This window comes from Capra hircus, chromosome 21, assembly GCF_001704415.2.
Source record: "Capra hircus breed San Clemente chromosome 21, ASM170441v1, whole genome shotgun sequence".
Classification (NCBI taxonomy): Eukaryota; Metazoa; Chordata; class Mammalia; order Artiodactyla; family Bovidae; genus Capra; species Capra hircus.
Window position 1 is genome coordinate 13,783,733 of NC_030828.1, and position 23,434 is coordinate 13,807,166.

Here is a 23,434-nt window from a genome sequence, read left to right on the forward strand (position 1 = left end):
GTTACACGCGCTCCAACCCTGGCCATCAGGATGAGAAAGCACAATCTTGGCTTTCCTTGCGTGAAGCAGATCACCCCCAGATGGTCTTCTCTGCAATAGCCAGCTTCCTTTCAAAAGGTGCTGAGTCAGCCATCCCATCTCAAAGGCGGCCCAGCAACTCCAGTGTGACCACCTCAGTCTAGAAAATGACGGTGCTTTGAACTAAAAGGAAGAAGTGTTTTGCAGCATCAGTCTCACCCTGACTCACCTGGAATTTGCACTCGTCGTTGGCCGGGCCTGCCCTGCCTGGTCCACACGGGACACAGGGCTGTCTCCCCAGAGCCTGGCTGCCAGCTCCTCATAATCTATTACTTCCCCAAGGTCTGGCTGTGGACAGCTGGTGCTGGATCAGTTTTAGAGAAGCATGTTTCATATTTAATGCTGGATTCATCTTCATGGCTACAGTATTTGGGGTTTTCTTGACACACTCCTTGGAACCCATTGGGAACCCCATTTCCCACCCCAGGTTCAAGGGGGACATGAGAAGGATGGCTGGAGAAGTGGCAAGGAAGACCGAGAAAGGCCACCAAGGGCCTTCAGTGTCCTTGTTGGCTGGTTCTGTTGAACTTTGCCTACAGATCTGGATGATGAGGTTGGCGAGCTTGATGCACTGTATGTAGAAACTGGCCCCACCACCTAAGGATGGAAATAAGACTCCTACTCTCATCATGAGGCTCAAGGGCAATGAAAACATTGCTTCTCTACAGTAACCACGGAGATCTCCCATTGCTGTGGATGCCCTGCCCCCACCACAAGAACAGCTCCTTGTTCAAGGGCATTGAGGGCCCCTCTGCCACCTCGATCCATTGCTCCGGGCCAGGCCTCAGGTTCCCCAAAAGAGCTGTAACTGGGCTCTCCGAGCTTCATCTTGATTTTGGTGGGTACCAAGGGAAAGAGCCCCAGAGAGGAGAAAACAAAAGGATGGGGATAAAATGGGAGGGGGTGATGACACCCAGCAGTGCTGAAGAGAGCCGGGCAGGCTGGGGCAGGCCATCAGTGTCACTGGGGATGCGGTGAGGGCATTCAGGAGGCAGCACGCGCATCTGGAGCCCCATCTGACTGGCATCATTCACTCCCCTTCCTGTTCTATTCATTCTGGAAGAGGAGCCTGAATTAGGCATGACGAGATTTATCAAACAGCAGCCCCCTTGCAGCTGGTAGTCTCTCTTGCCATCTGGATGGCCAGTTTCTGCCCTGTGACAACAGCAGCGGGAATGATTTATGAGGTCCCACAGCTCCACCCCCTGGGCCTGGTAAAACCCGAAGGGCTCTTATCCTCTCCAAAACAGAGCGAGATTTCGCCTGTGCTGCTGGGCACACAAGCGGCGGTTCACACTGAGGTTCGCCTGACTCTGACTGATGCCCAGACTCATGAGAGCCAGGACTGTGCCTCGGATCAGTTTTCAGTTTACAGCGACTCAGCTGCACTGATTAATAGAAAAAGCCCTGGAGTGGGAACCAGAAGACCTGGATGCAAATTCTCTTGGTGACCTACGTGGCTTCCCGTGGTTTTTGCCTCAGTCTTATGATCTACACAGTGGGGATAATGATTTCTGTATCTTTTCAACTCACTGATTCTTTGGAGGTTCCTGTGGCATCATATGAAGCAAAATGATTTTCTTAATTATACAGCCCTTGATAGGCATTAAGGAGTTAATCCAACAAACATTTATTGAGCAATTGCTGTGTGCTATGCACCACCCCCAGTGCCATGATGGACACAGATGAATAAAACACGGTCCCTGCCCTTGGCGAGCTTACAATCTAAGAACGTCATAAGACAAGTGCACAATAACTATAATACAAGGCAGAATATGGTAAGTGCCGTGAGAAAGGTACAAATAAAGTGCTACGGTGGTTCAGTGGACGGAGAGATCCCAGTGGTCGGTCGATTTGGGGAGCTTCATGAAAGATGTGGTTTCTGCATGGGCCTTGAAGGAACCAGAAGAGAGTGTTCCAGGGGATGGGAACAGCAAGACCAAAGGCACAGAGACAGGAAGACTGGGCCCCTTTCTGAGGAATGACGACTATTCTAGATGGACCAGTGCAGGGTGTAAAGGAAGGATCGGGCCTTACTGGATGGCCTGTAACGTCAGGACAAAGACTTGCACGTTATTTTAAGAGTTTGTGAATGGCTGGAGACTAAAAAGATAAATCTCTATGAATGTTTAGGATAGACAGAGAACGTGCAAGCAGGCCCAGAGGATCCGGCACGAGGAGACCGACGTTGAAATTGCCGGAGCAACCAGAAGGCAAGGATGGTGCAAGAGCAACAAGGGGATGCATGGAGAAGAAACCAAGATGACTTCAGGGTTTCAGAACTGGGTGGAGAGACTGTGGAAGAAGAGGAGGCAGAAGTGATGGATTTGGCTTCAGAGATGTTGAGTTTCTGGCGCCACCAGAGCAGACGGGATGAATGACCAGCAAGCAGTGCACAGTCGAGTCTGGAGCTCGAGGGAGGTGCTGAGCTGCAGGAAGTGGAGGCTGACTTCACAGGAAGGCGAGGGGTGCTAACAGAGCATGCAGGGCTGCGATGAAAGGGGCCCGAGGAGAGGACGCCACGGTGGGGAAGGTCTGAGTGTGGGCCAAGGAGGAGAGAAGGATACAACAGTCAGGTCTACCACGGCTACTCTCTAGATTAAGGTGAGGGTGTCAATAAATAAGTCATAAATACATAAATAAATAAATACATAAATAAACAATGAAGGGGCAATGGGAAGGGGGAGGAAAATCATGAGAATGTGGCCTTCCGGGCACCTTGGGGACAGGGAACGTCCAGGAGTCGGTGTGGAGCTGAGCAATGCAGAGAGCTTGGTGATGAGAAGGGGCTTTTGACCTGGAGTCTCTGGCCCCAGGAGCGTGGAGGACAAGAGGGGGTTGAGAGGAAAGGTGGCACCAGCACCAGAGAGCCCCTCCTGGGCCTGGGGATGAAGGGGTGAGGCCACGGGGGTCAGGACGGGTGGGTGTGTGTCTATTGGTGGAGAGAGAACACAGAGGGGGCAGAGTGGCTAAGGACCAGCAAGGGGACGGGTGTTCCCTCAGAAATGGGAGGAGGGCAGTGAAAGGGGAAGAAAGAGGTCAAGAGATCCACAGGAGACATTGCATTTCAGATGGCTCCATCTCTCCAGCAAAGGAGGAGGCTGAGAGTGGGGCTCATTTGGGGGCGTGAGGAGAATGCAGAAGGGCTGAGGGGCTTCAGGGTGGGTGAGGATGAGGGAACTGGGGATGCTGAGGGTCAGGGGGAGGTTGCTGACTGCACCTGCTCCTGGAGGCCTGTGGCCACTGTGGTTACAAGGCAGCAGATCAGGGTACCGGGTACCAGGTACAGACTGGGACTCCTTGGGGCTGCAGGCTAGCCAGGCTGGGTCAGACGCTACAGTGGACTCTCAGGCAAACTGAGTTCTAAGTAGGAGGAGAAGACGGCTGCCTCCTAATTGTGGTGCTCAGATGGAGAAGGGTGGCTGTGGAGGGGAAGCCAAGGCCTTGGAGCTCCTGCCATCACATAGCCAAAGTGTTTTGGCAGCACAGGGCCTGCAGGTTGGGAGTGGTGACAGGTGGACTGTCCTGGGTCCCCAGCATTCTCTAGAGAGAGCCCAGAGGCAGATGGTCCCTACCCCTTCAACTCTAGTAGTTTCAGTTTAAGGAACCAAGACCAAGAAGAGACAGAAAGAAAGCCATGTTTTAAAAAGAGCTCTGGCCCCTTGATTCCCCTGCAGGGAGCGGCATTGATGGGTACATGGACGCAGGGCTGACTCTGGACCTGACATGAGGCTCTTCTCTGCACTCGCCACTGGAACCTCCTGGAACCCAAGGCCTTGGCTAATCCTCTGAGGCTGGAAATTCTGCCTGTTCCCAAAGATGCTGGAGGCTTCCACAAGGAAACATCTTCCAGGGCCTCTGAGATCCTCAGGGTGAAAGGCCCTGGAGAAGTGTAAAATACGAGACGTTAATTTCCACTTCTTGTGAGAAGTCCAAACCACTCTGTTCCCACAGAGGCTGTGAGGGCTGTTGCTTTTTACAATATTCACTTTACAATGCAAATCCCAAATCTCAGACTTCAAGTGTCAACAAGAACAGCAACAACACAGAGATGCGGATGTGGTTCGGAGCTGGAGCGTCCGCCTGTGGGGTTAAGAGGTTCTGAGCATCCTTCCACCGCCCCCACTGGCTTCCCATCAGGCATTAATTTCGAGCAAATGTCCCGCTCTGAATCATCATTGATTATGTCTGGCCTCCTAGGCTTGGAAGCAGATCTTGATCCCTTTTCTTAACTCCCTTCACCTTCAAGACAATGCTGTTGTTTTTAAACTTATCTTTCAAATAGATTTTAAAACATTTATTTATCAGACAAGAGAATGAAGCTAACAAATCAAGCTGGCTAACGCTCATCTACACGTGACCTGTGATTCTAGCCCCACGTTATCTGCATGGAGCCCAGGATTCCCCACGGAGATTATATCCAGTATTTGGATACTGCATTTGGATACTTGGTTTAAAAAAAAAAGTCTGAACTCTTCATCTTCATAGGGTTTGTGCCAAATTCTAAAATCACTGCCTCTGTGAAAACAGGGAGGTGGGGATGGACGTTGAAGCCTCTCCCCGGAGAGCTGAAAACCTCAGTGTTGGAGCTCAGTGCTGGCTAGTGTGACCATCAGGATAAGAAAGCAACAAGAAAGTGACGTTGACACAGAAGTGTAGCTGCAGAGGCCCCGCAGCGAGCATGATGCAGAAAGCAAACAAACTGGCTGCAGGCAAATGGAGCGCAACGCTTACCATTCTTCCCGGCCTCGCATTCTGGGGCTCCTGAGGCAACCAGAAAGGCGATTTTAAAAGGATGACATTTATCTTTGCCGTGCCCTTTCAAGCTTTAGCGGCGGCTTCCCTGGTGGCCGAAGGGAACAGGACTGTCCCTCTGGGGACATTCTAACAGGGCAAGGAAGAAGGCTAACCCTGAGGATGAAAGCCCAGGCTCCCTTCCTCCATGATGGACTCAAGTCATTTTAAAGAACCACCACCACACTTGGGACACTCTTTTGCCTTATTCTGGGTCAGAGCACCAACTCTCTTGATAGGAAGTTGTGATTTTTCAAAAACACGTTTTGGGACACCCTAGCAATTGGGTGTCATCTGCCTGCTCCGTGCCAGGCTCCTGGGGGTTCTTGCAAAGCTGGACTATGACCTGTCCACCGTGTCTTCTCCAGCCTTCTCCCCAGATTTATGGAGGCCAGTCTGGGACAGGCGGGTCAACCATGGTTCATCCCGTGGGCAGTTCAACTCTAAGTTCACGGAACCAAGTGCTCAGCTCTGACTTGGCCTCTGCTCCTTGGTGACCATGTGCTCCTTTGCTGGGCTGAACATTCCAACCTCCCTCTTCTCTAAGAATAGCACCATGTTAGACATGGGTCCAGTTGTCCCCTCTGGGTCTTGGCTCACCCAGAATCCACATTTCTCAGAGGCTCAGGGCAGCTGTCCACAGGTGGTTCTCTGATCACCCATGAGCCCAAAGACCTCTCCAATCCGGGAGGCAGCATGTCATCCCAAGTCGTGGGACTGGCTTCTTTTCACGTCGAGTCCTTCTGCCCCCAAAGATGCACCGAGTCTCAATCTGGTCCAGGTGGGGTCTCCACACCTTCTTCTTGTGGCTTATCTGCCTAATGCTAGATGAACACCACACAGTTATAAATACTCAGGTCAATATATATATGCAGGAATAGATATATATATTCTGGTCACTGTTTTACACTTGAACAAAGAAAACCACTAGCCTGCTTGTTGTAGAGTCTGTGCCGCCCCGACTCCCATCTGCCTGTGGTGTAGCTGGCAGCAAATGTGAGCCACTGAGTCCCACCGGGCGCCCACCTTACGTGGCCCCGTCGCACTGGCCGACAGTCAGTTTCAAAGCCCCCTGCTCGTGGAGGCTCTTCAGGGCCTTGAACTCCAGGGGCATGGTGTGGGGGCTGGCCTGGGAGGTGTAGCCGTACTTGAGGCTGTCGTAGTAGTGGTACTTGACAGGGTTCTGGTTCTGATCCAGCGGAAAGGGCCAGAAGCCATAGAGGTAGATCTGGCTGCAGAAACGCGTGGCCAGGGTGTACATCAGGAGGCCCGTGGTGGGTCTTTTGATGTGAACTTTGTTAGTCAACCAGTATCTGGAGGAAAAAAGTGGAAAAAAAAGAAACACAAAAAATTAACATGAGTTTATGAATTATCCTTTCCAGGAAGGGGGAAACTTTTCTCTTGCTCCACAGCCTGCCTCTTGCCACTCCAGCACCTGTGGATACCAATCTAGTGGCCGATTCCAAGGTCCTTTCACAGAGGACTGATGGCCACCATTTAAATTATTTTAATTGGAGGCTAATTACAATATTGTGGTGGTTTTGCCATACATCAACATGAACCGGCCACAGGTATACATGTGTTCCCCCCATTCTGAAACCCCTCTCCCCTGCCTCCCCATCCCATCCTTCTGGGTTTGGGTGTCCTGCTTTATGCATCAAACTTGCACGGGTCCTCTGTTTTACATATGGTAATATACACGTTTCAATGCTATTCTCTCAAATCATTCCACCCTCTCCCACAGAGTCCAAAAGTTTGCTCTTTCCATCTGTGTCTTCTTTGCCGCCCTGTATGTAGGATTGTTGGCACTATCTTTCTAAATGCCATATATATGTGTTAATATACAGTATTTGTCTTTCTCTTTCTGATTTACTTCGCTCTGTACAAGAGGCTCGAGGTTCATCAGCCTCATTAGAACTAACTCACATGTGTTCCTTTTTATTAGCTGAGTAATATTCCATTGTGTATATGTACCATAACTTCCTTATCCATCCATCTGCCGATGGGCATCTAGGTTCCTTCCATGCCCTAGCTATTGTAAATAGTGACAGCCATCATTTATCAAGTACTGGAACTGCCCTTAGGCTCTGTGCTTTCATATATGTGATTGGATGTAAAGAACACAAGCCTGTGAATACATGCAGATGCAGACACGAGGTTCAGAGATGGGAGTGGCTTGCTCAAGGTCACCGAGGCAGAAAACAACCTTGCCTCGAGCTCAGTACATAACAGTGAGCGTGTGCTCAGTGGAGTTCGACTCTTTGCGAGCCCATGGCCTGTAGCCCACCAGCCTCCTCTGTTCGTGGGATTCTCCCCGCAAGAATCCTGGAGTGGGCTGCCGTTTCCTGCTCCAGGGGATCTTCCCGATCCAGGGACTGAACCTGAGTGTCTTGTGTCTCCTTCATTGGCAGCCAGATTCTTTACCACTGAGCCACCAGGGAAGCCCAGGCCTGTTGAAATCTAAAGCAGGGGCTGGCAAACCTCTTCTGTAAAGGGCCAGGTGGCGGCCACACTCCTGGCCTCTGCTCTCCTAGCACTAAGCAGCCACAGACGACGCACACAGGTGTGGCCGATCTTGGTGCTCTGGCCAGCTCTGATAAGGGGCCGCCTCTTGCGTGATGCCCACTGCCTGGCACCATGCCTGGCTTTGGCAGGGGTTGACCTCCTTGCCTCCTAAGCATCATCAGATTTCCTTCCCATCCCTGCCCACAGGCCCCACGACCCTCTGATGTGGGCTGCCCAATATGGCTGGGTTCTGCAAAGGAGTCTGCCAGGAGTGTTAGAGGAGACAAGGGCGGGGTGGGGGAGAGTGCTTGTTGTTGTCTAGTCTCTAACTCATGCCCAGCTCTTTATAATTCCATGGACTGTAGCCCACCAGGCTCCTCGGTCCATGTGATTTTTCAGGCAAGAATACTAGGGTCGGTTGCCATTTGCTTCTCCAGGGGATCTTCCTGACCCAGGGATCAAACCCACGTCTCCTGTATGGGAAAGAGTGGAGCCTTAGGCTAAGGGGTTCCTGTGAGTGAGGCTCTGAGCTCCCTCCATACATAGAGGGCCTCAGTTTACCTGCACAGGAAAACAGTAAGGAAGAATCCACCTCCATTTCACCGACTAAGCGACAGAGGCTGAAAGGGGTTTCAGTGACAGTTCTATCAACAGCCACCTGTGTGTTCCTTGAGCAAGTCGCTTCTCCCAGCTGAACCCACTTTTCACGTTTATACAACGATGGGGCACAGACCAAGGGATCACCAAGACAGCCTCCAGGGGCTTCCCAGGTGGCTCAGTGGTAAAGAACCCACTTGCCAATGCAGGAGACGCAGGTTCGATCCCTGGGTTGGGAAGATCCCCTGGAGAAGGAAATGGCAACTCACTCCAGTGTTCTTGCCTGGAGAATCCCCTGGACAGAGGAGCCTGGCAGGCTACAGTCCATGGGGTCACAGAGAGTCAGACACAACTGAGTGACTAAACAACAGCAACAAAGACAGCCTCCAAGTTCCATATAATCCAGAAGTGGGAAAACAGCCATTCTCATTGTCATCACTTGTTTCCCATCATGGTTTTTCTCCTGCTTGGATTTAGAATGAGAGTGTGGTCCAACCTCTTTATCTCTAGTAAAACCTTCCACTTACCCTATGCTGAGCCCCTTCACTTTTTGATTTAAAAATATTTTTTGGCCATATTGCACGGCCTGCCGGATCTTCCTTGATCAGGTATCAACCCTGTGCCCCCTGCACTGGAAGTCTTAATTATTGGACAGTCAGGGATGTCCCGAAGCCCTGTAAGTGTGATGTGCATGCTCAGTGGCACTGAGCGGAGCCTGGGGGCACCCTGTGGGGTGAAGGCAGGGAAAGTGCAAGGAGGAGAAGAATCCACAAGAGAGCAGCTGGTCCCTGCGAAGTGCTTATCTACGTCGGCTTAACCACCTCTAGCAACGGGCAGCTCATCCCCTCCTGAGCTAGTCCACTGCACTTTCAGCTGTAACTCAACCCTTCTCACCCTAGGCTGCCCACTGGAATCGCCTGCAGCTTTAAGAGGACCGAGGCCTGGCTCCCACCATCCAGGTGCTGCCTGGACACTGACATTTTAAAAAACTCCCCTTGTAAATTCAACTGTACAGCCAAGGCTAATAATTCCTGCTCTAACTGGCAAGCAGTTCTGCTACAAGAACCTAAGAAGGAGACTTGTTTAGAGAAAAGAGATGGTTAAAAGTAAGCATGAGGCGTAGTCACAGAGCTTTAAAGACAGCTGGGTCTAGGGAGCTCATCCAGCGTAGCAACCTGGCAAGGGGATATAACTGAACGAGCTGGGACACGTGTGGAGGGAAGACTTGACACTGACCTCTGTGTTGCCAAGGCAACAGGGAGCAGCATGGCCTGTGGCATCTAATAGGGCACCCAGTTTTAAGGTTGTCCTGTGTGGTGCTGTCAAATTTTCTAATTTTTTCAAAGCTATCCGAAATCTGGATTTTCAAGCAAATTCTCCGAATTTTTAAATGTTGGCAACTAATTTAAAACATTTAAAAAATAAATCACGTGGGTCCCTCTTGAGTGAGTTAATAGACCACATCTGTGAGTAATCCACGGGTCTCCTGGATCGAACTCTTTTCCGTCTCTCAATTTACAGAGGAAAAAATGAGAATCCAGGGTGACCTGCCCGAGAAGAGGCAAACTTCTCACGCAGCTGGTCACACAGAGCTCGGATAAATGCGGCTTCCCCACTCCTGTTTCCTGGGCTGTTTCTGCTCCATAGTGATTCTGTAGGGGAGGGTGTCAGGGCTGAGATGAGCTAGCTGCAGCCACTGTTGATGGTATCCAGAGACACACGAACCACAGGCTGTGTCCCTGCATGCGAGCATCTCACAGATTACTCACTTTCTGAAATATTCAAGCCTAACAACAGCCACATGCCATATTCGGGATTTGCGGTTTATTTTCTGATTGCAAGGCTTTAGCAGGGTAAGGCCTTTAGAAATTACTTTTTTTTTTTTTCTGGCCATCGATGCTTTGACCAGAGAGGGGCTGGGAAAAATGAAATCAGTGGGGAAACATCCAAGTAGCTCCTAGGTGGGTCTGAGGTTACCCAGACCTGTGCTGTGCCCTCCTCATAGATACGCCTGTCCCCGACATGTCCTCTGGGTGAACTCTCTCCCCCCCCCCGCCCCCCCCCCCCCCCGGCCCCGGCCCCGGCCCCCAAACTAAGCTCATGAATCACGTCTTCCTGGAAACGCTCCCTTTGTTCCCCTCTCTTCTCTGCTCAAACTGAGTTAGTCATTCTCCCCGATGTTACCATGAGTTTTGTTTCCACGTTTCCTATTGTGCTTCTCAACCCGGGCTGATCCTTCATGACTGTCTGGGTTGGACTCCCACTACGCTGTGACCTCCCCCACGCCTTACGCTCCTTTGTGGGCCGATCAGAGGCCCCTGGCTCAGTGTGTGCTGCAGCCAAGGCCCTGTGGCAGAGACAGCATCGCTCCACCAGTTCTCTGCGGGCTCACCTACATCTCTCAACATCCCTTGTCAAAGAGCTGGGGTCACGTGACCAGTTCTGGCCAATGGGCTGCAGCCGGAAATGCCCCCTGCGGGACTAATGGTTCTTCCAGTGCTTTTTTTCCTACCTTGGATAACCTCAGTGAATCCTGGAAAGATGTCAGCCTAAGATAGAAAAATCCTAAGTCCTTGAATCGCTGGTTGGAAGAGAGCCCCCACCAACCTATATCACATTTTGCAAGGATGAGGAACTTCTGTTGTGCGAAATGACAAGGGCTCCGGGGATTGTTATTGTAGCATAAACTAGAATTGATTATCCTGGCTTCCACGGTGCTCGGCAAGTGCTGGACTTAAATGGAATTGCAAAAGGGGAGGTAGTAGTAAAGGAGGGGGGCGGCTAGCAGTGCACACAGCTTTGTGAGTCTGACCGGCTGGGACAGGAAGAGAAATGCCCAGCCTCTCAGATCTGCTGCCCAGGATTGCTCAGCGAAAGGTATTAGGAGCAAAAGAGGCTCCAGAGTGAACTGAGCTCAGCGGCAGGAGGGACCCTCTCATTTCCAATTCTGCCTCTCTGGGTAAACAAGAACTCCCCAGCGAGGTCTGACAGGGACATGGGGCCGCCGTCTAACGAGCAGCGTGTTCTAGAAGCTGGCGGAGTTATGCAGGAACAAATCACTCTCCATTTCCTTTATTTCTCCTCAGCCGCCCTGGCCAATTTAGAGACAGTGTGCGTGGCCGACTTGTAGACGATTTCTTTTCGTTAGGATAACAGCTAGGTGTTAAAACACAAACTAATTAATTTTGCCTTCCCAAATGAGGTTAGCTGGGTGTATCCGGGATGCTGCATTGACAATGCACCTTTAATATACCAGTCTGGAGGTTTTAATTAGAAGGCAAAGTAATCTCCAAGAAGGCAGTAATTATTTTTCAAAGCGGTTACCCCAATTGCCAAGCCGATTAAGCGCCATGTTTTACGAGCATGGACGGCAATAATTGAGGAGGGCCAAAAACCATCACCAAAGTGCCTTTTTTGTCTTTCTCCCTGGATTCCCGTGCTCAGCACATGGCAAGCATGGTGGTTGCCACTTTCAGAAAAAGTGGCCAAGAGGGCTTTCTCTAAGCTGAAAGCACTTCGTGGGATATGGCTCATATCATCCCCAAGGAACAGCAATGTGTCACAGGTGGTTGCTGAGGGACTCTTGGTGATGCTTTGCACAGATCAGCAGCAAAGCCAGGAGCAGGGCTCTCAGACAGCCTGGTCTCTCATCATCTACATCGGCAGCCAGTGGTGGTCCAGGGACCCCACAGACTATCACTGTCCTTGGGAGCACGTGAGAGCTCTGGCATCTTGGGGGGATCTCAGGATGTGGCCTTCCAGCTTTGTGGAAGTGGAGATCGGAGGTCTGTTTCAGAGGCTGGGGTAAACCTGCAGAGCTGGGCAAGCCCTGGGGGTACTTGAGGCTGATGCCTGGTCCCCAGGCCTCCATGCTTACCCAAGTTGGTGCTCTCAGTGAGCCAGGCTAGCCTCAAGTCTGACCATACCACCAATAGAGCCCCCGTGACTCCTGAGATCCACAGGAGGACAGCTAGCACCCTCAGCTCGACTGGTGAAGTCCTTGAGATTTGGGCTTGAAATCCCTCCCACCATCTGGTGTGCACAGCCACACTATTACTAGGGACTTCCGGCTTCTTCCAGGACACCACTACCTCCTACTTCTCCTGGCTGGCAACTCCTTACAGTCTCAGCTTCAATGCCACTTCCTGCAGGAAGCCTTCCAGGACCTGCCTGGGTGCGTCTGTGTCCTGTGCACTGTTCTTTTCCTATTCTAGTACCGACCATGCTATAATGACTTGTTTACTTGTCTTTCTCCTCCCCTACAATTTAAATTGCTATGACAATAGGTTGACTTTCTGCTTCCATATTACCCCAGATCTCAGTATAGCTCATCTACAAAGTGGGTGCTTCACAATCTTTATTTAATGAAGCAATGAGTGAAGATGAGCAAGTAGAGGCTAGTGTCTGCCTTTGGGGGAACTGATAGGAGAGGTGAAGGAGTCCAGCCTTACTCTAAACCCTTCTAGGCAGACACTGGATCCTCACGTGTGAAAGGTAGGCTTACAGCATCCTAGACAGCATGTTGCCCAAAGAAAGGAGGGAGAACAAGATGCTGGTTACTTAAGGGGTTCTTCCTGCTACATCCGGGTCGAGTAGCTCCCTGCTCAGGGAGTCAAAAGACAGCCACTCTCGCACAGATATTGCATCTGTCCTAGGGGCCATGCAAGCACCTGGCAAAACCATTTCCTGGGGGTTTAAACCTTCTGGCTAGGGCTTTGCTGGTGGCTCAGTGGTAAAGAATCAGCCTGCCAATGCAGGAGATACGGGCTTGACATACCAGGAAGACCTCACAGGCCTTGGATCTCACAACTATACCTGTGTGCCACGACCGCTGAGCCTGTGCTCTAGAGCCCGTGAGCCGCGACTACTGAGCCCAGATGCTGCAACTGCTGAAGCCCGCGCGCCCTGGAGCCTGTGCTCGGCCACGCTGCAACGAGAAGCCCGCGCGCCACAACTAGGGAGCAGCCCCACCGGCTGCAACTACAGACAAGCCCACGCAGCGACACAGACCTAGCACAGCAAAAGCAAGCAAAACGAAAGGCACCTGCAGTCTAGATTCCAGCATCTAAGCTGCTGCTGCTGAGTCACTTCAGTCGTGTCCGACTCTGTGCGACCCCAGAGACAGCAGCCCACCAGGCTCCCCCATCCCTGGGATTCTCCAGGCAAGAACACTGGCGTGGGTTGCCATTTCCTTCTCCAGTGCATGAAAGTGAAAAGGGAAAGTGAAGTCGCTCAAGTCATGCCCGACTCTTAGCGACCCCATGGACTGCAGCCCACCAGGCTCCTCCATCCATGGGGTTTTCCAGGCAAGAGTACTGGAGTGGGGTGCCATTGCCTTCTCCAAGAATCTAAACTGATGCCACTCCAAACAGAAAATATATATTTATATATTTAACCTCACTCACAATGGAAGGAATCCAATTTCACACAACAGTCAGATGTCATTTTTTCACCAGATTGGCAGAGATAGCAGGTATTAATAATATGTCATGTTGGCGAGGTTAAGGGAAAACAGGTATTTTCAATAATCATATGTGGGAGTGTAAATTGGTACTTACCTCCAGGTTGGGCAATTTGGCAGTCTCTAGGAAAACTCACAATGTGTGTAGCAAAACCATCTCTTTGTAGCAACGGCGCATCTAAAAAGCAAGCCTACATACACACATATGTGTGTAGATCTCAGACTTGGATGATCTCCGTAATAATGATACCAGCAGAAGACTGGAAAAGCCTGTGATGCCCACTGATGCATTCTGCTTACAGATATTATGGTCCAGATATGGTGGACTGTTAGGCAGCTGTGAAGCAGGATGAAGTGGTGCATGTCGCTATGGAATAATTTTCAGAAGTTAGCAAATGCAGTGCTTAAAACATGCTCCCTAAGGTGTGAAAGTGGATCTCTGGAAGGTTACACATAGAAAAACCAGTTTAACAGGCTGTCTCTGTGGAGAAGGGCTCATTTTTCACTTGAAATCCTTCTGTACTATTTGACTTTTTCTTTGGACTATGTCCCTACTATTAAAAAAAAAAATGGAGACAATCCATTAAAAATGACCAAATGCCATCGTGCTTTAACACTCCAGTCCTTCCTCCCTTTCTTTAGGTGACACCACCATGAGATTCCCTGGTGGCTCAGCTGGTAAAGAAACTGCCTGTAATGCAGGAGACCCAGGTTTGATCGCTGGGTTGGGAAGATCCACAGAAGGAAATGGCAACTCACTCCAGTATTCTTGCCTGGCGAAATCCTATGGACAGAGAAGCCTGGAGGGCTACAGTCCAAACAGGGGTGGTAAAGAGTTGGATACAACTTAGCGACTAAACCTCCACCATGGAACACACTGTCACGTTCCATATCCGTGTTCGCTGGAGGAGACTGGGGCAAACCACTACCTCATGCCTTGTGGCCAAAGAAAGCAAAACATAAAACAGAAACGGTATTGTAACAAATTCAATACTTTAAAAATGGTCCACATAAAAAAAAAATCTTAAAAAAAAAAACTATTAAAAAAAAACAAAACTCGTATGCTGAAGTCATATCTCCCAGTACTTCAGAATGTGACCTTTGGAGATAAAAGTCTTTACAGAGATAACCAACTTAGAGTGAGGTTATGAGACTGAGTTCTAATCTAATCCAACTGATGTCCTTAAAGCTGGAGACAGACACACAGGAAGGATGATGAAGACAGCCATCTATAAGCCACAGAGAGACACGTGGGACAGATTCTTCCCTCAAAGCCCCCAGAAGAATTTCTAGCCTCCAAACTGTAGGGCAACACATTTCTGTTCTTTAGGTCACCCCCCCTGTGGTGCTTTGTTACAGGAGCAGCCCTTGCAAATTAACACACTCGCTGTATAATATGGATTTCCCTTTCCACAGCCCAGGAAGGGGCAGGCCTTGCAGACTGGACGTCTCCAAGAATGCAGAATTCATCCATTCTTAAGAGGCAACCATCATTTCAGATGATCGTATTTGATGGAATGTTCTTCCCAGTGTCCATAGGAAACCAGACTCACTCTAGATCAGGGGTCCCCAGCCTCCAGGTCATGGACTGGTACCTCCTGTCAGATCAGTGGCAGCCTTAAAGTGCACAATTAATGTAATGTGCTACAATAAAACCATCCCTTACACCAGCCCGTGAAAAATATTGTCTTCCATGAAATTGGTCCCTGGTGCCAAAAAGGTTGGGCTTCCCAGGTGGTGCTTGGTAAGTAACCAGCCTGCCAATGCAGGTAGACATAAGATACATGGGTTTGATTCCTGGGTCGGGAAGATCTCCTGGAGGAGGGCATAACAACCTGCTCCAGTATTCTTGCCTGGAGAATCCCATGGACAGAGGAACCTGGCGGGCTACAGTCCATAAGGTCACACAGAGTCGGACCCGACTGAAGTGACTTAGCATGCACGCACACCAAAAAGGGCTGGGGACTGCTGCTATAGATTCTTTCCCAGAACTCACTGTACACCTGCAGCCTCACAGCCCAAATCAGTGACTCTTTCAAGGCAGGAGCCTTCATTTAATGATTTTTGTGTTTCCCCAGCACAGGCCTGGAACCCTCAAGGTGTCTGTAAGTATTTGCTGAATGAAGAAAAACTGCTGTCATGGTCCTTGGAGACTTCTCTTTCCAAATCCTTTCACCTTTTGAATTTCTTTGCCACTGTGGCCCCTTTCCAGCCTGGTACCCAAAACTGAATGAGGTTCTCCGAGTGGGATTTGACCAAGCCGTAACTGAACTCCCTGACTGTCAAAGATGTTCTCCATCCATCCATTGCTAAGGATGTGTGCTGTTAAGATCATGTTATCCCTTTGGGCGACCACACCTCTGCCGATGGTTTATACTGCCGATCCCTCTGTACCCATACAGTCGTTTGGAACCCAAGTAGAGAGTCTTGAATTCATTCATTCATATGAAATGTCTTCCTCTTAGATTGGCTCATTGTTTCAGCCTGACAAGGGTTTCTGTCATGGCTCAGATGGGAAAGAATTCTCCTGAGATGTGGGAGACCCAAGTTCGATCCCTGGGTTGGGAAGATCCCCTGGAGAAGGGAATGGCTACCCACTCCAGTGTTCTTGCCTGGAGATGATTTTCACTGACAGAGGAACCTGGTGGGCTATAGTCCACGGGGTTGCAAAGAGTCGGACATGACTGAGTGACTGACACTTTCAGTTCAGCCTGACAAGAGAAATTTGGATTCAGCGCCGAGGACCCATGTATTGGGAATTCCCCCAAAGCCACACCACCTGTGAATTTGCTAATCAGACAACTGACGCCTTCAGGTGCGTCTGTGCTGTTGTTTAGTTGCTGGGTCTTGTCTGACTCTTTGCAACCCCGTGCACTGTAGCCCACCAGGCTCCTCTCTCTCCATGGAATTCTCCAGGCAAGAAGACCAGAGTGGGTGGGCTTCCATGCCCTCCTCTAGGGGATCTTCCTGACCCAGGGATTGAACCTGCATCTCCTACGTCTCCCACAGTGGCAGGCGGATTCTTTACCACTGAACCACCTGGGAAGCCCCTGACTTCATGCAAGTCACAGGTAAAAAAATGGGACAGTTGGCTGGACAGGAGGCTGGTAGTCAATCAGTGACCATGGGGCATCAGCGGTCAACAGACAGAGATCAGTCTGTACATCAAGGACACGGGAACAGGGTGGCGGTGGGAGGAGCAGAGAACATTAACCTCTATTGTGGATTCTGATCGATCCCCTTCCTGCCCATCTGAGTGAGCTCGGGTGATCCTCTCTCGTAGCATTCCTGAACCTGTTTCCTTATGAGTAAAACGGGTCTGGAAACAGACTCTGTCTCATACGTTTGTTCCGAGGTGTGCTGACCTTCCTGTCTGCTCTGCCTGGTGGGGAAGCTGTCCTGTGTCTGGGACAGTGGTGCTGTGCACGTGGAGTCTCGATACGCTGCTCCCCACTGCGGTTTGCGGAGACCACTTGTGCAGTGCAGCAGCTCCCAGCCCCCTGAACTCACAGTGTGCCCCAATACAGAAGTGGGTGGATGTGAATCTGCTGCACCTGGGACACTGCATTAAAGTGAGCCGTGGTTCAGCGCAGGGTGTGATTCTCACTGGCTGGGTGACCTCATACAAGTCACAAAACTTGTCTGGGCATTGGATTCCTCATTTGTAAAGCAGAGGCACAGGGTGTCTCAGAGTCAATTCCCACTTGACAGTCCCGTCAGCAAGCACGAGGATGCCAATTTCCTCGCACTTGTTATTTTCCACTGCTTTGATAACAGCCATCCTAGTGGGTGTGAAGTGGCAAGGCATTGTGGTTTTGACTTATATTTCCCTAGTGATTAGTGATGTTGAGCACCTTTTCATGTGCTTATTGGTCCCTTGTATATCTTCTTTGGAGAAATGTCTATTCAAATCTTTGGCCATTGTTGAAGTGAGTTGTTTGTTTTTTTTGTTGTTGAGTTATTGGAGGTCTCTATATATTCTGGATGTTAATCCCTTGGTAGATGCATGATTTGCAAATATTTATTCTATGGTTTGTCTTTTAACTCTCTTGATGTGTTGTTTTTCTGGCACACACAGAGTTTTAATTTTGACAAAGTCCATTTTTATTTACTGTATTATTGTTGTTGTTGCCTGTTCTTTTCAAGTCATAGTTAGGAAACCATTGCCAAACCCAAGATTATAGAGATTCGTCTATGTTTTTCTGTGATAGTGAATTTCTTCTAAATGAACTGTACACTTTAAAATGGTTAAAATGGGATACTCTCAAAAAACAAAGTAACAAATGTTGGTAAGGATGTGGAGAAATCAAATAGCAAACGTTGGTATGAATGTGGAGAAACTGGAACTCTTGTATACTGTTGATGGGCTGTAAAATGGTGCTGCCACTGTGGAAAACTATAGAGGGTCCTAAAAAAATAAAAAAATAGAACCACTGTATAATCCAAGAATTCCATTTCTGAGTGTATATCCAAAAGAACAGAAAGCAGGTTCTCAAAGAGATATCTGCACACTCATCTTCATAGCAACACTATTCCCAAGAGTCAAGAGGTAAAAACAATCTAAATGTCCATTGATGGATGAAAGGGCAAACCAAACATGACATCTGTATACAACAGAATGCTATTCAGCCTGCAAAACCAAGGAAATTCTGACACATGCTGCAACATGGATGGACCCTGAGGACATCACATTAAACAAAACAAGCCAGTCACAAAGAAGAAGACACTCTATTGCTTTACTTATGTAAAGTATCTTTTAGGGGAACTAATGGGCTTCCCTGGTGGCTCAGATGGTAAAGAATCTGCCTGCGATGTAGGAGACCCGGGTTCGAACCCTGGGTCGGGAAGATCCCCGGGTCGGGAAGATCCCCTAGAGAAGGAAGTGGCTACCCACTCCAATATTCTAGCCTGGAGAATTCCATGGACAGAGGAACCTGGTGGATACAGTTCACAGGGTCACAAAGAGTCAGACACAACGGAGCAACTTACACATATGAGGTATCTAAATTAGCCAAATTTATAGACACTGAAGTAGAATGGTGGTCACCAGAGCTTGGATTTATGAGGAAAAGGGGACTTATGTTTAATGCGTACAGAATTTTGGATTTGAACGATTAAAAAGTTCTGGAGATCTGTTTCACAACGATGTAATATGCTGGACACTACTGAACTGTACTGAACTTTACAGTAACTGTAAAAATGGTTAAAGTGGTTAAGTTTCATGCGGTGTATATTTTACCACAATAAATAGTGTTTATCCGGTCCCACCTCATAAACAGGGGTGAGACTGGATTAAAAACCTCATAAATAGACTTTTAATAAGGAAATGAGATTATTCTGCAAACTATAGTCCATCTTGGAACTTTGAGGTGAAGAGCTCCTGACAGGTGAATTTGACTTGGTCCATTGTTCTTTAGAAACCTTGATCAAACGGAGCCTAAACGTACTTTCCTTTCTGTGGTTTCACCCTCTGATCCTGATTCTACCTTGTGAGCCTACAGAACAAGTCCACTCCCTCGGCCGGCGGTTGGAGGCAGCTGCTGGGGTCACAGCAGCCGTGCCTGACTGCCTGTCTCCCCTGTGTCGGCACAGGACACCCTGTACCGATGACGGGACCTTCTGTCACAGCTACTGCTCGCCAGTGGATACAGAGAGAAAGCGGGGCTTGCGAGACAAGCCACCTGGCCGAGCTTGTTACGAAACTAAGGGAGTAACCGAGCTGGGATGTGAACCCACGTGTCCCTACCTCCCAAACCCATGGTTCTGATGCTAGGCCAGATCGCCTCTTAGCCAGCTTCCTCCTCAGCCTTCTTCTCTATGACCCCTTGGTCTTTTCTCAGACGCGTTTGTTCTGCGCCCCTTATCAGCCCATGCTTCTTGCAGTAAACACCAGATGAGCTCCCATCAAGACAGAGGCAAGCTCTTCCTCTCAATACAGACACTGTTCATCTTCTCAACAATCCCTCCTGGATACAAACCCCACAAGGCCCAGAGTCCCCACAGAGGGAGGGGGTCCTTGGCAGAAACCAGTCCCAAGCCCCCAGAGCTCTCATCTCCCACCTCCTCCGCTTGCTAAAAGGAGAAGCCCTCCCCATTTGTCTCCTGCAGTATTTCCTCCTGGGAGTTCCTGCAAAGGAAGACGTGGCAATCTCAGGATTAACAGCCTGTTTGTTTAAAGGGTTTATTACTGGCTCTTAATGCTATTTTGACAGGTGAAAGTGAGTCAATTATAGCTGGAAATAGCTCTGGCTGCATCGTTTCTTCCAGGTGGTTGCCCATTCCCCAGCCAAGGGACTTTTTCTCTCTTTACCAAAAGGCAGTTCATCTCCTTCCCTTATATCCTCTGACCTCCAAATCACATAAAGACCTCCTTCCAGGAAGAAATGATGTTAAAGGCATGGAGACTGAACCGATGAGTTCGGGATGCTGCAACAGCCCCGCTCTGGGAGGGGATGAGCTGAGCTGAAAGTTGCTCGGTCATGTCTGGCCCTTTGTGACCTCATGGACTGTAGCCCGCTAGGCTCCTCTGTCCATGGAATTCTCCAGGGAAGAATACTGGAGTGGGTTGCCACTCCCTTCTCCAGGGGATCTTCCAGACCCAGAGATTGAGCCTGGGCCTCCTGCATTGCAGGATGACTCTTTCCTGTCTGAGCCACCAGGGCAGCTCCCTGTAGGGGGCTGAAGTGGGCGCTAAAGGGAGGCTTGACAGGTCAGCCTCCAGGATGAGGGATGTGGCTAGTGAGCCTTGGTCCATGCAGGTATCTCTCTGCTCCATCAGCCATGAGTGTCTCTCACTGCATGTTTCTCTGGGTCTTTCTTGGGGGCAATGCGTTTCTGTACTGATACCTACTCTAATGAGACCAGTGTGGGTCACAGGCTCGGGTGCCTCGAGGGGTCACCTTTATGAGAATAGCATGAGTCCCTTCTGGGCGGTTCAGAGGGCTTCCCAGGTCACACCAACTGAGGCTAAGGCCCAAGTGAAGATCATCCCTATATCCCTCGGAAACTGTCTTACCACGCCAGGGGAAGACTGCGAACTGCCAGGGGACTGGACGAGTCATTAGATGCAGGACCCAGATGGGGGGCAGGACTGTGGTGGGGTACATTTGTAACAGACATCTCATACTTAACATGTCCGAGAAAGAGCTCTGTTTCTCAACATGCCGAAACACACACAAACTTCCCCCAAATTCTCCCATCACAGAAAATGACACCATTGACCGAACATCTGCTCTACCTCTAATCTTGACAAGTCGCCTTGGATTTTTCTCTTTCTCTCACCCCTTGAGGTCCTTAAACAGAATTCATTGGCAAGTCCTGCTGCCTCTACTCCAAATGGCTTCCCTGGCGGCTCAGACAGCAAAGACTCTGCCTTCAATGCAGGCTCTATCCCTGGGTCAGGAAGATGCCCTGGAGAAGGGCATGGCAACCCACTCCAGTATTCTTGCCTGGGAAATCCCATGGGCAGAGGAGCCTGGCGGGCTACAGTCTGTGGCTTTCTCAAAAGAGTTGGACATGACTGAGCGACTAACACTTAGATACTACTGCAAATGTTCTAGCAAATCAGGCCACACTGTGGCACATTCACGCCCAACATCCCAGTCTAAACCACTGTAAGTCCCAGCCTGGACTCCTGCAAGAGCTTCCTGACAAATAGTTCTGCTTCTGTTCCTGCCCCCTTATGGTTCCTTTCCCGCTCAACAGCAGTTGGAGGATCATTCTCCACGCGGCGCTCTGGGCAAGCAATACCCCTCGGTCAACACCAGCATTCCACATGCTGCCCATCTACCGACCCATTTCTCCAGGGCACGAGGCTCAGAGAGGCCAGGTGACTTGCAGAAATTAGACAACTAGTGAGTGGGGGCTGCAGACGCAGCTGGGAAAGGAATACGCCCCCCCACCCCTCCCGCACCCCGGGGCCGCTCACCCGCGGACGGCGTGCAGCAGGCGCAGAGAAGGGTATGCAGTCCGCACGTTGACGTGGTGCTTCAAGATGAGCTCGTTGACCCACTCGACCCGCTGCTTGCCACCCCTGGCCATGAAGGCGGGGATCCACAGGATACTGCCGTTGAGGCTGTGCAGCCGCTGCAGCAGCTTCTCCCGCCACGTGGCGTTGACCAAGTCCTCGAAGGCCCGCTGGACGACGGAGGGGTTCATGGTCACCAGGTCGGTCTTGAGCCCCACATCCCGGGCATACTCCTGCACAGGGGCCAGGTTGCACCTGCCGGAGAGAAAGGCGGCAATGAATGATCCTTCGGGGAAAGCTGAGGCACCACTGCGTATCCTTCACTTTATCCATCCTTCACTCTCTTGGCTTCCTCCTCATCTCCAGACAAAGACCCAGGGCATCTTCCTGCACTTTCTGGTCCCTTCTGGCGTCCCTGTTCCTGCTATGAAGAAGATCTCCTGCTACGTATATTTATCGGGTCCTTAGCATACTCGTGGGCTTCCCAGGTGGCTCAGCAGTGGATGAGTCCTCCTGCCAATGCAGGAGATGCAGGAGATGCGAGTTTGATCCCTGGTTTGGGAAGATCCCCTGGAGGAGGAAATGGCAACCCACTCCAGTATTCTTGTCTGGAGAGTCCCACAGACAGAGGGGCCTGGTGGGCTACAGTCCATGGGCTCGCAATGAGTTAGACATGACTGAGCATGCTCTCTCTCTAGCACATTCATAGAAACTTGCTGGGCCCACGAATGGTACAGTGCCTGCCTTCTGGTGCTCAGGATCTTGGAGAAGAGCCCTCAGCCCACATGGTGACCATGTTATAGGCAAGTGTGACCAGCTCACATCAGGTGACAGAGCCTGGGCTCCAAAGACACACTCCTGGGTTCAGAATTCAGCTCTGACACTTTCTACCTGGGCTCCCAGGTGGCGCTAGTGGTAAAGAACCTGCCTGCCAGGGCAGGAGACGTAAGAGATGCAGGCTCAGTCCCCGGGTCGGGAAGATCCCCTGGAGGAGGAAACGACAACCCACTCTGGTATTTTTGCCTGGAGAATCCTATGGACAGAGGAGCCTGGCGGGCTAGGCTACAGTCCATAAAGTCACCCAGAGTCAGACACGACTGAAGCGACTTAGTGCGTTCTACCTGTGTGACTCCAGGTAACCTGCTCAGCGTCTCTGTGCTTTCTGAGAGCTTCCCCGCTGGCTAAGGAACAGCCACAACAGCTTCTGTGATGGAGAACACAGCAGGGCCCCCTCCCAGGGATGAAAGCAGTCCCCAGACACCCACAGTACTTAAAAAGCTGCTGGACCACAGGGAGAGCTCAGTACATGTTCAGTTTCCAGCATCCTCCCAGGGAGGAGGCGCTTCAGGTGGTCTTCTGGAGGGGGTAACCGTGCGGGAAGTCTAGGAGGATGGAAGAGAAGAAGCCCGTTTGTGGATGAGGCTCCTCAGGAGAGTGTTTCTCCAGCTTGCAAAAGCTGGAGAATCACCTCAGGCACTGGTTAAAAATACAGACTCCCCAGGTCCCTCACCTGGAGATCTGGACTCAGCAGGCGAGTTGAGGAATTGATAGTTATTTTTACAAGCTTTTCAGCTGAGTCTTATAACCGGGCAGCTTAGAAAACATCACACTGTGGCATTTTAGCCCCAATGAATGTATTCCTGGGGCAGAGAGGTGTGGACCTGTGCTGGTACATACGGGAGGGCTGGTGATCTGGTCTGAGAGGGGCATATTGTGCAGTGGGGATGAGGCTGGAGAAGCAAGCAGGGTGAGATGGCAAATGGCCTATATGACAGGGGTGCTGGCATCTGGCATCAAATGGGGGTGTGTACACAGCCGAGCCGTCTGACTTTTGTCCCTAAAGATCTCACAAGTCTGCCCCACAGACACACAGATCTGCAAGAGCCAAGGAGTCAAGGTCAAAGGACAACCACACGTTGCTCCAAGTGGCTCCCTCTTTTCTAAGTGTGTGTAGACTGCTGTGGATGTGGGTCCCAGAAGAGGCAAAGCAGGCTGTGGCCAAATCTCTCCAAGTGTGGTCCACGCATCAGCAC

General features: G+C 50.4%; 1 protein-coding gene across 1 annotated transcript in view; it reads right to left on the minus strand.

The window, feature by feature from the left end:
- Positions 1,719–23,434, minus strand: part of ST8SIA2 (ST8 alpha-N-acetyl-neuraminide alpha-2,8-sialyltransferase 2) — a 79,837-nt gene continuing 58,121 nt past the window's right edge. The window contains exons 5-6 of the mRNA XM_005694935.3: positions 21,363–21,656; positions 1,719–6,185 (exon numbers count right to left, since the gene is read on the minus strand). Of these exons, the coding sequence (XP_005694992.1) occupies positions 5,900–6,185; positions 21,363–21,656 (580 nt within the window). The 3' untranslated portion in view covers positions 1,719–5,899. The remainder of the gene's footprint in view (positions 6,186–21,362; positions 21,657–23,434) is intronic.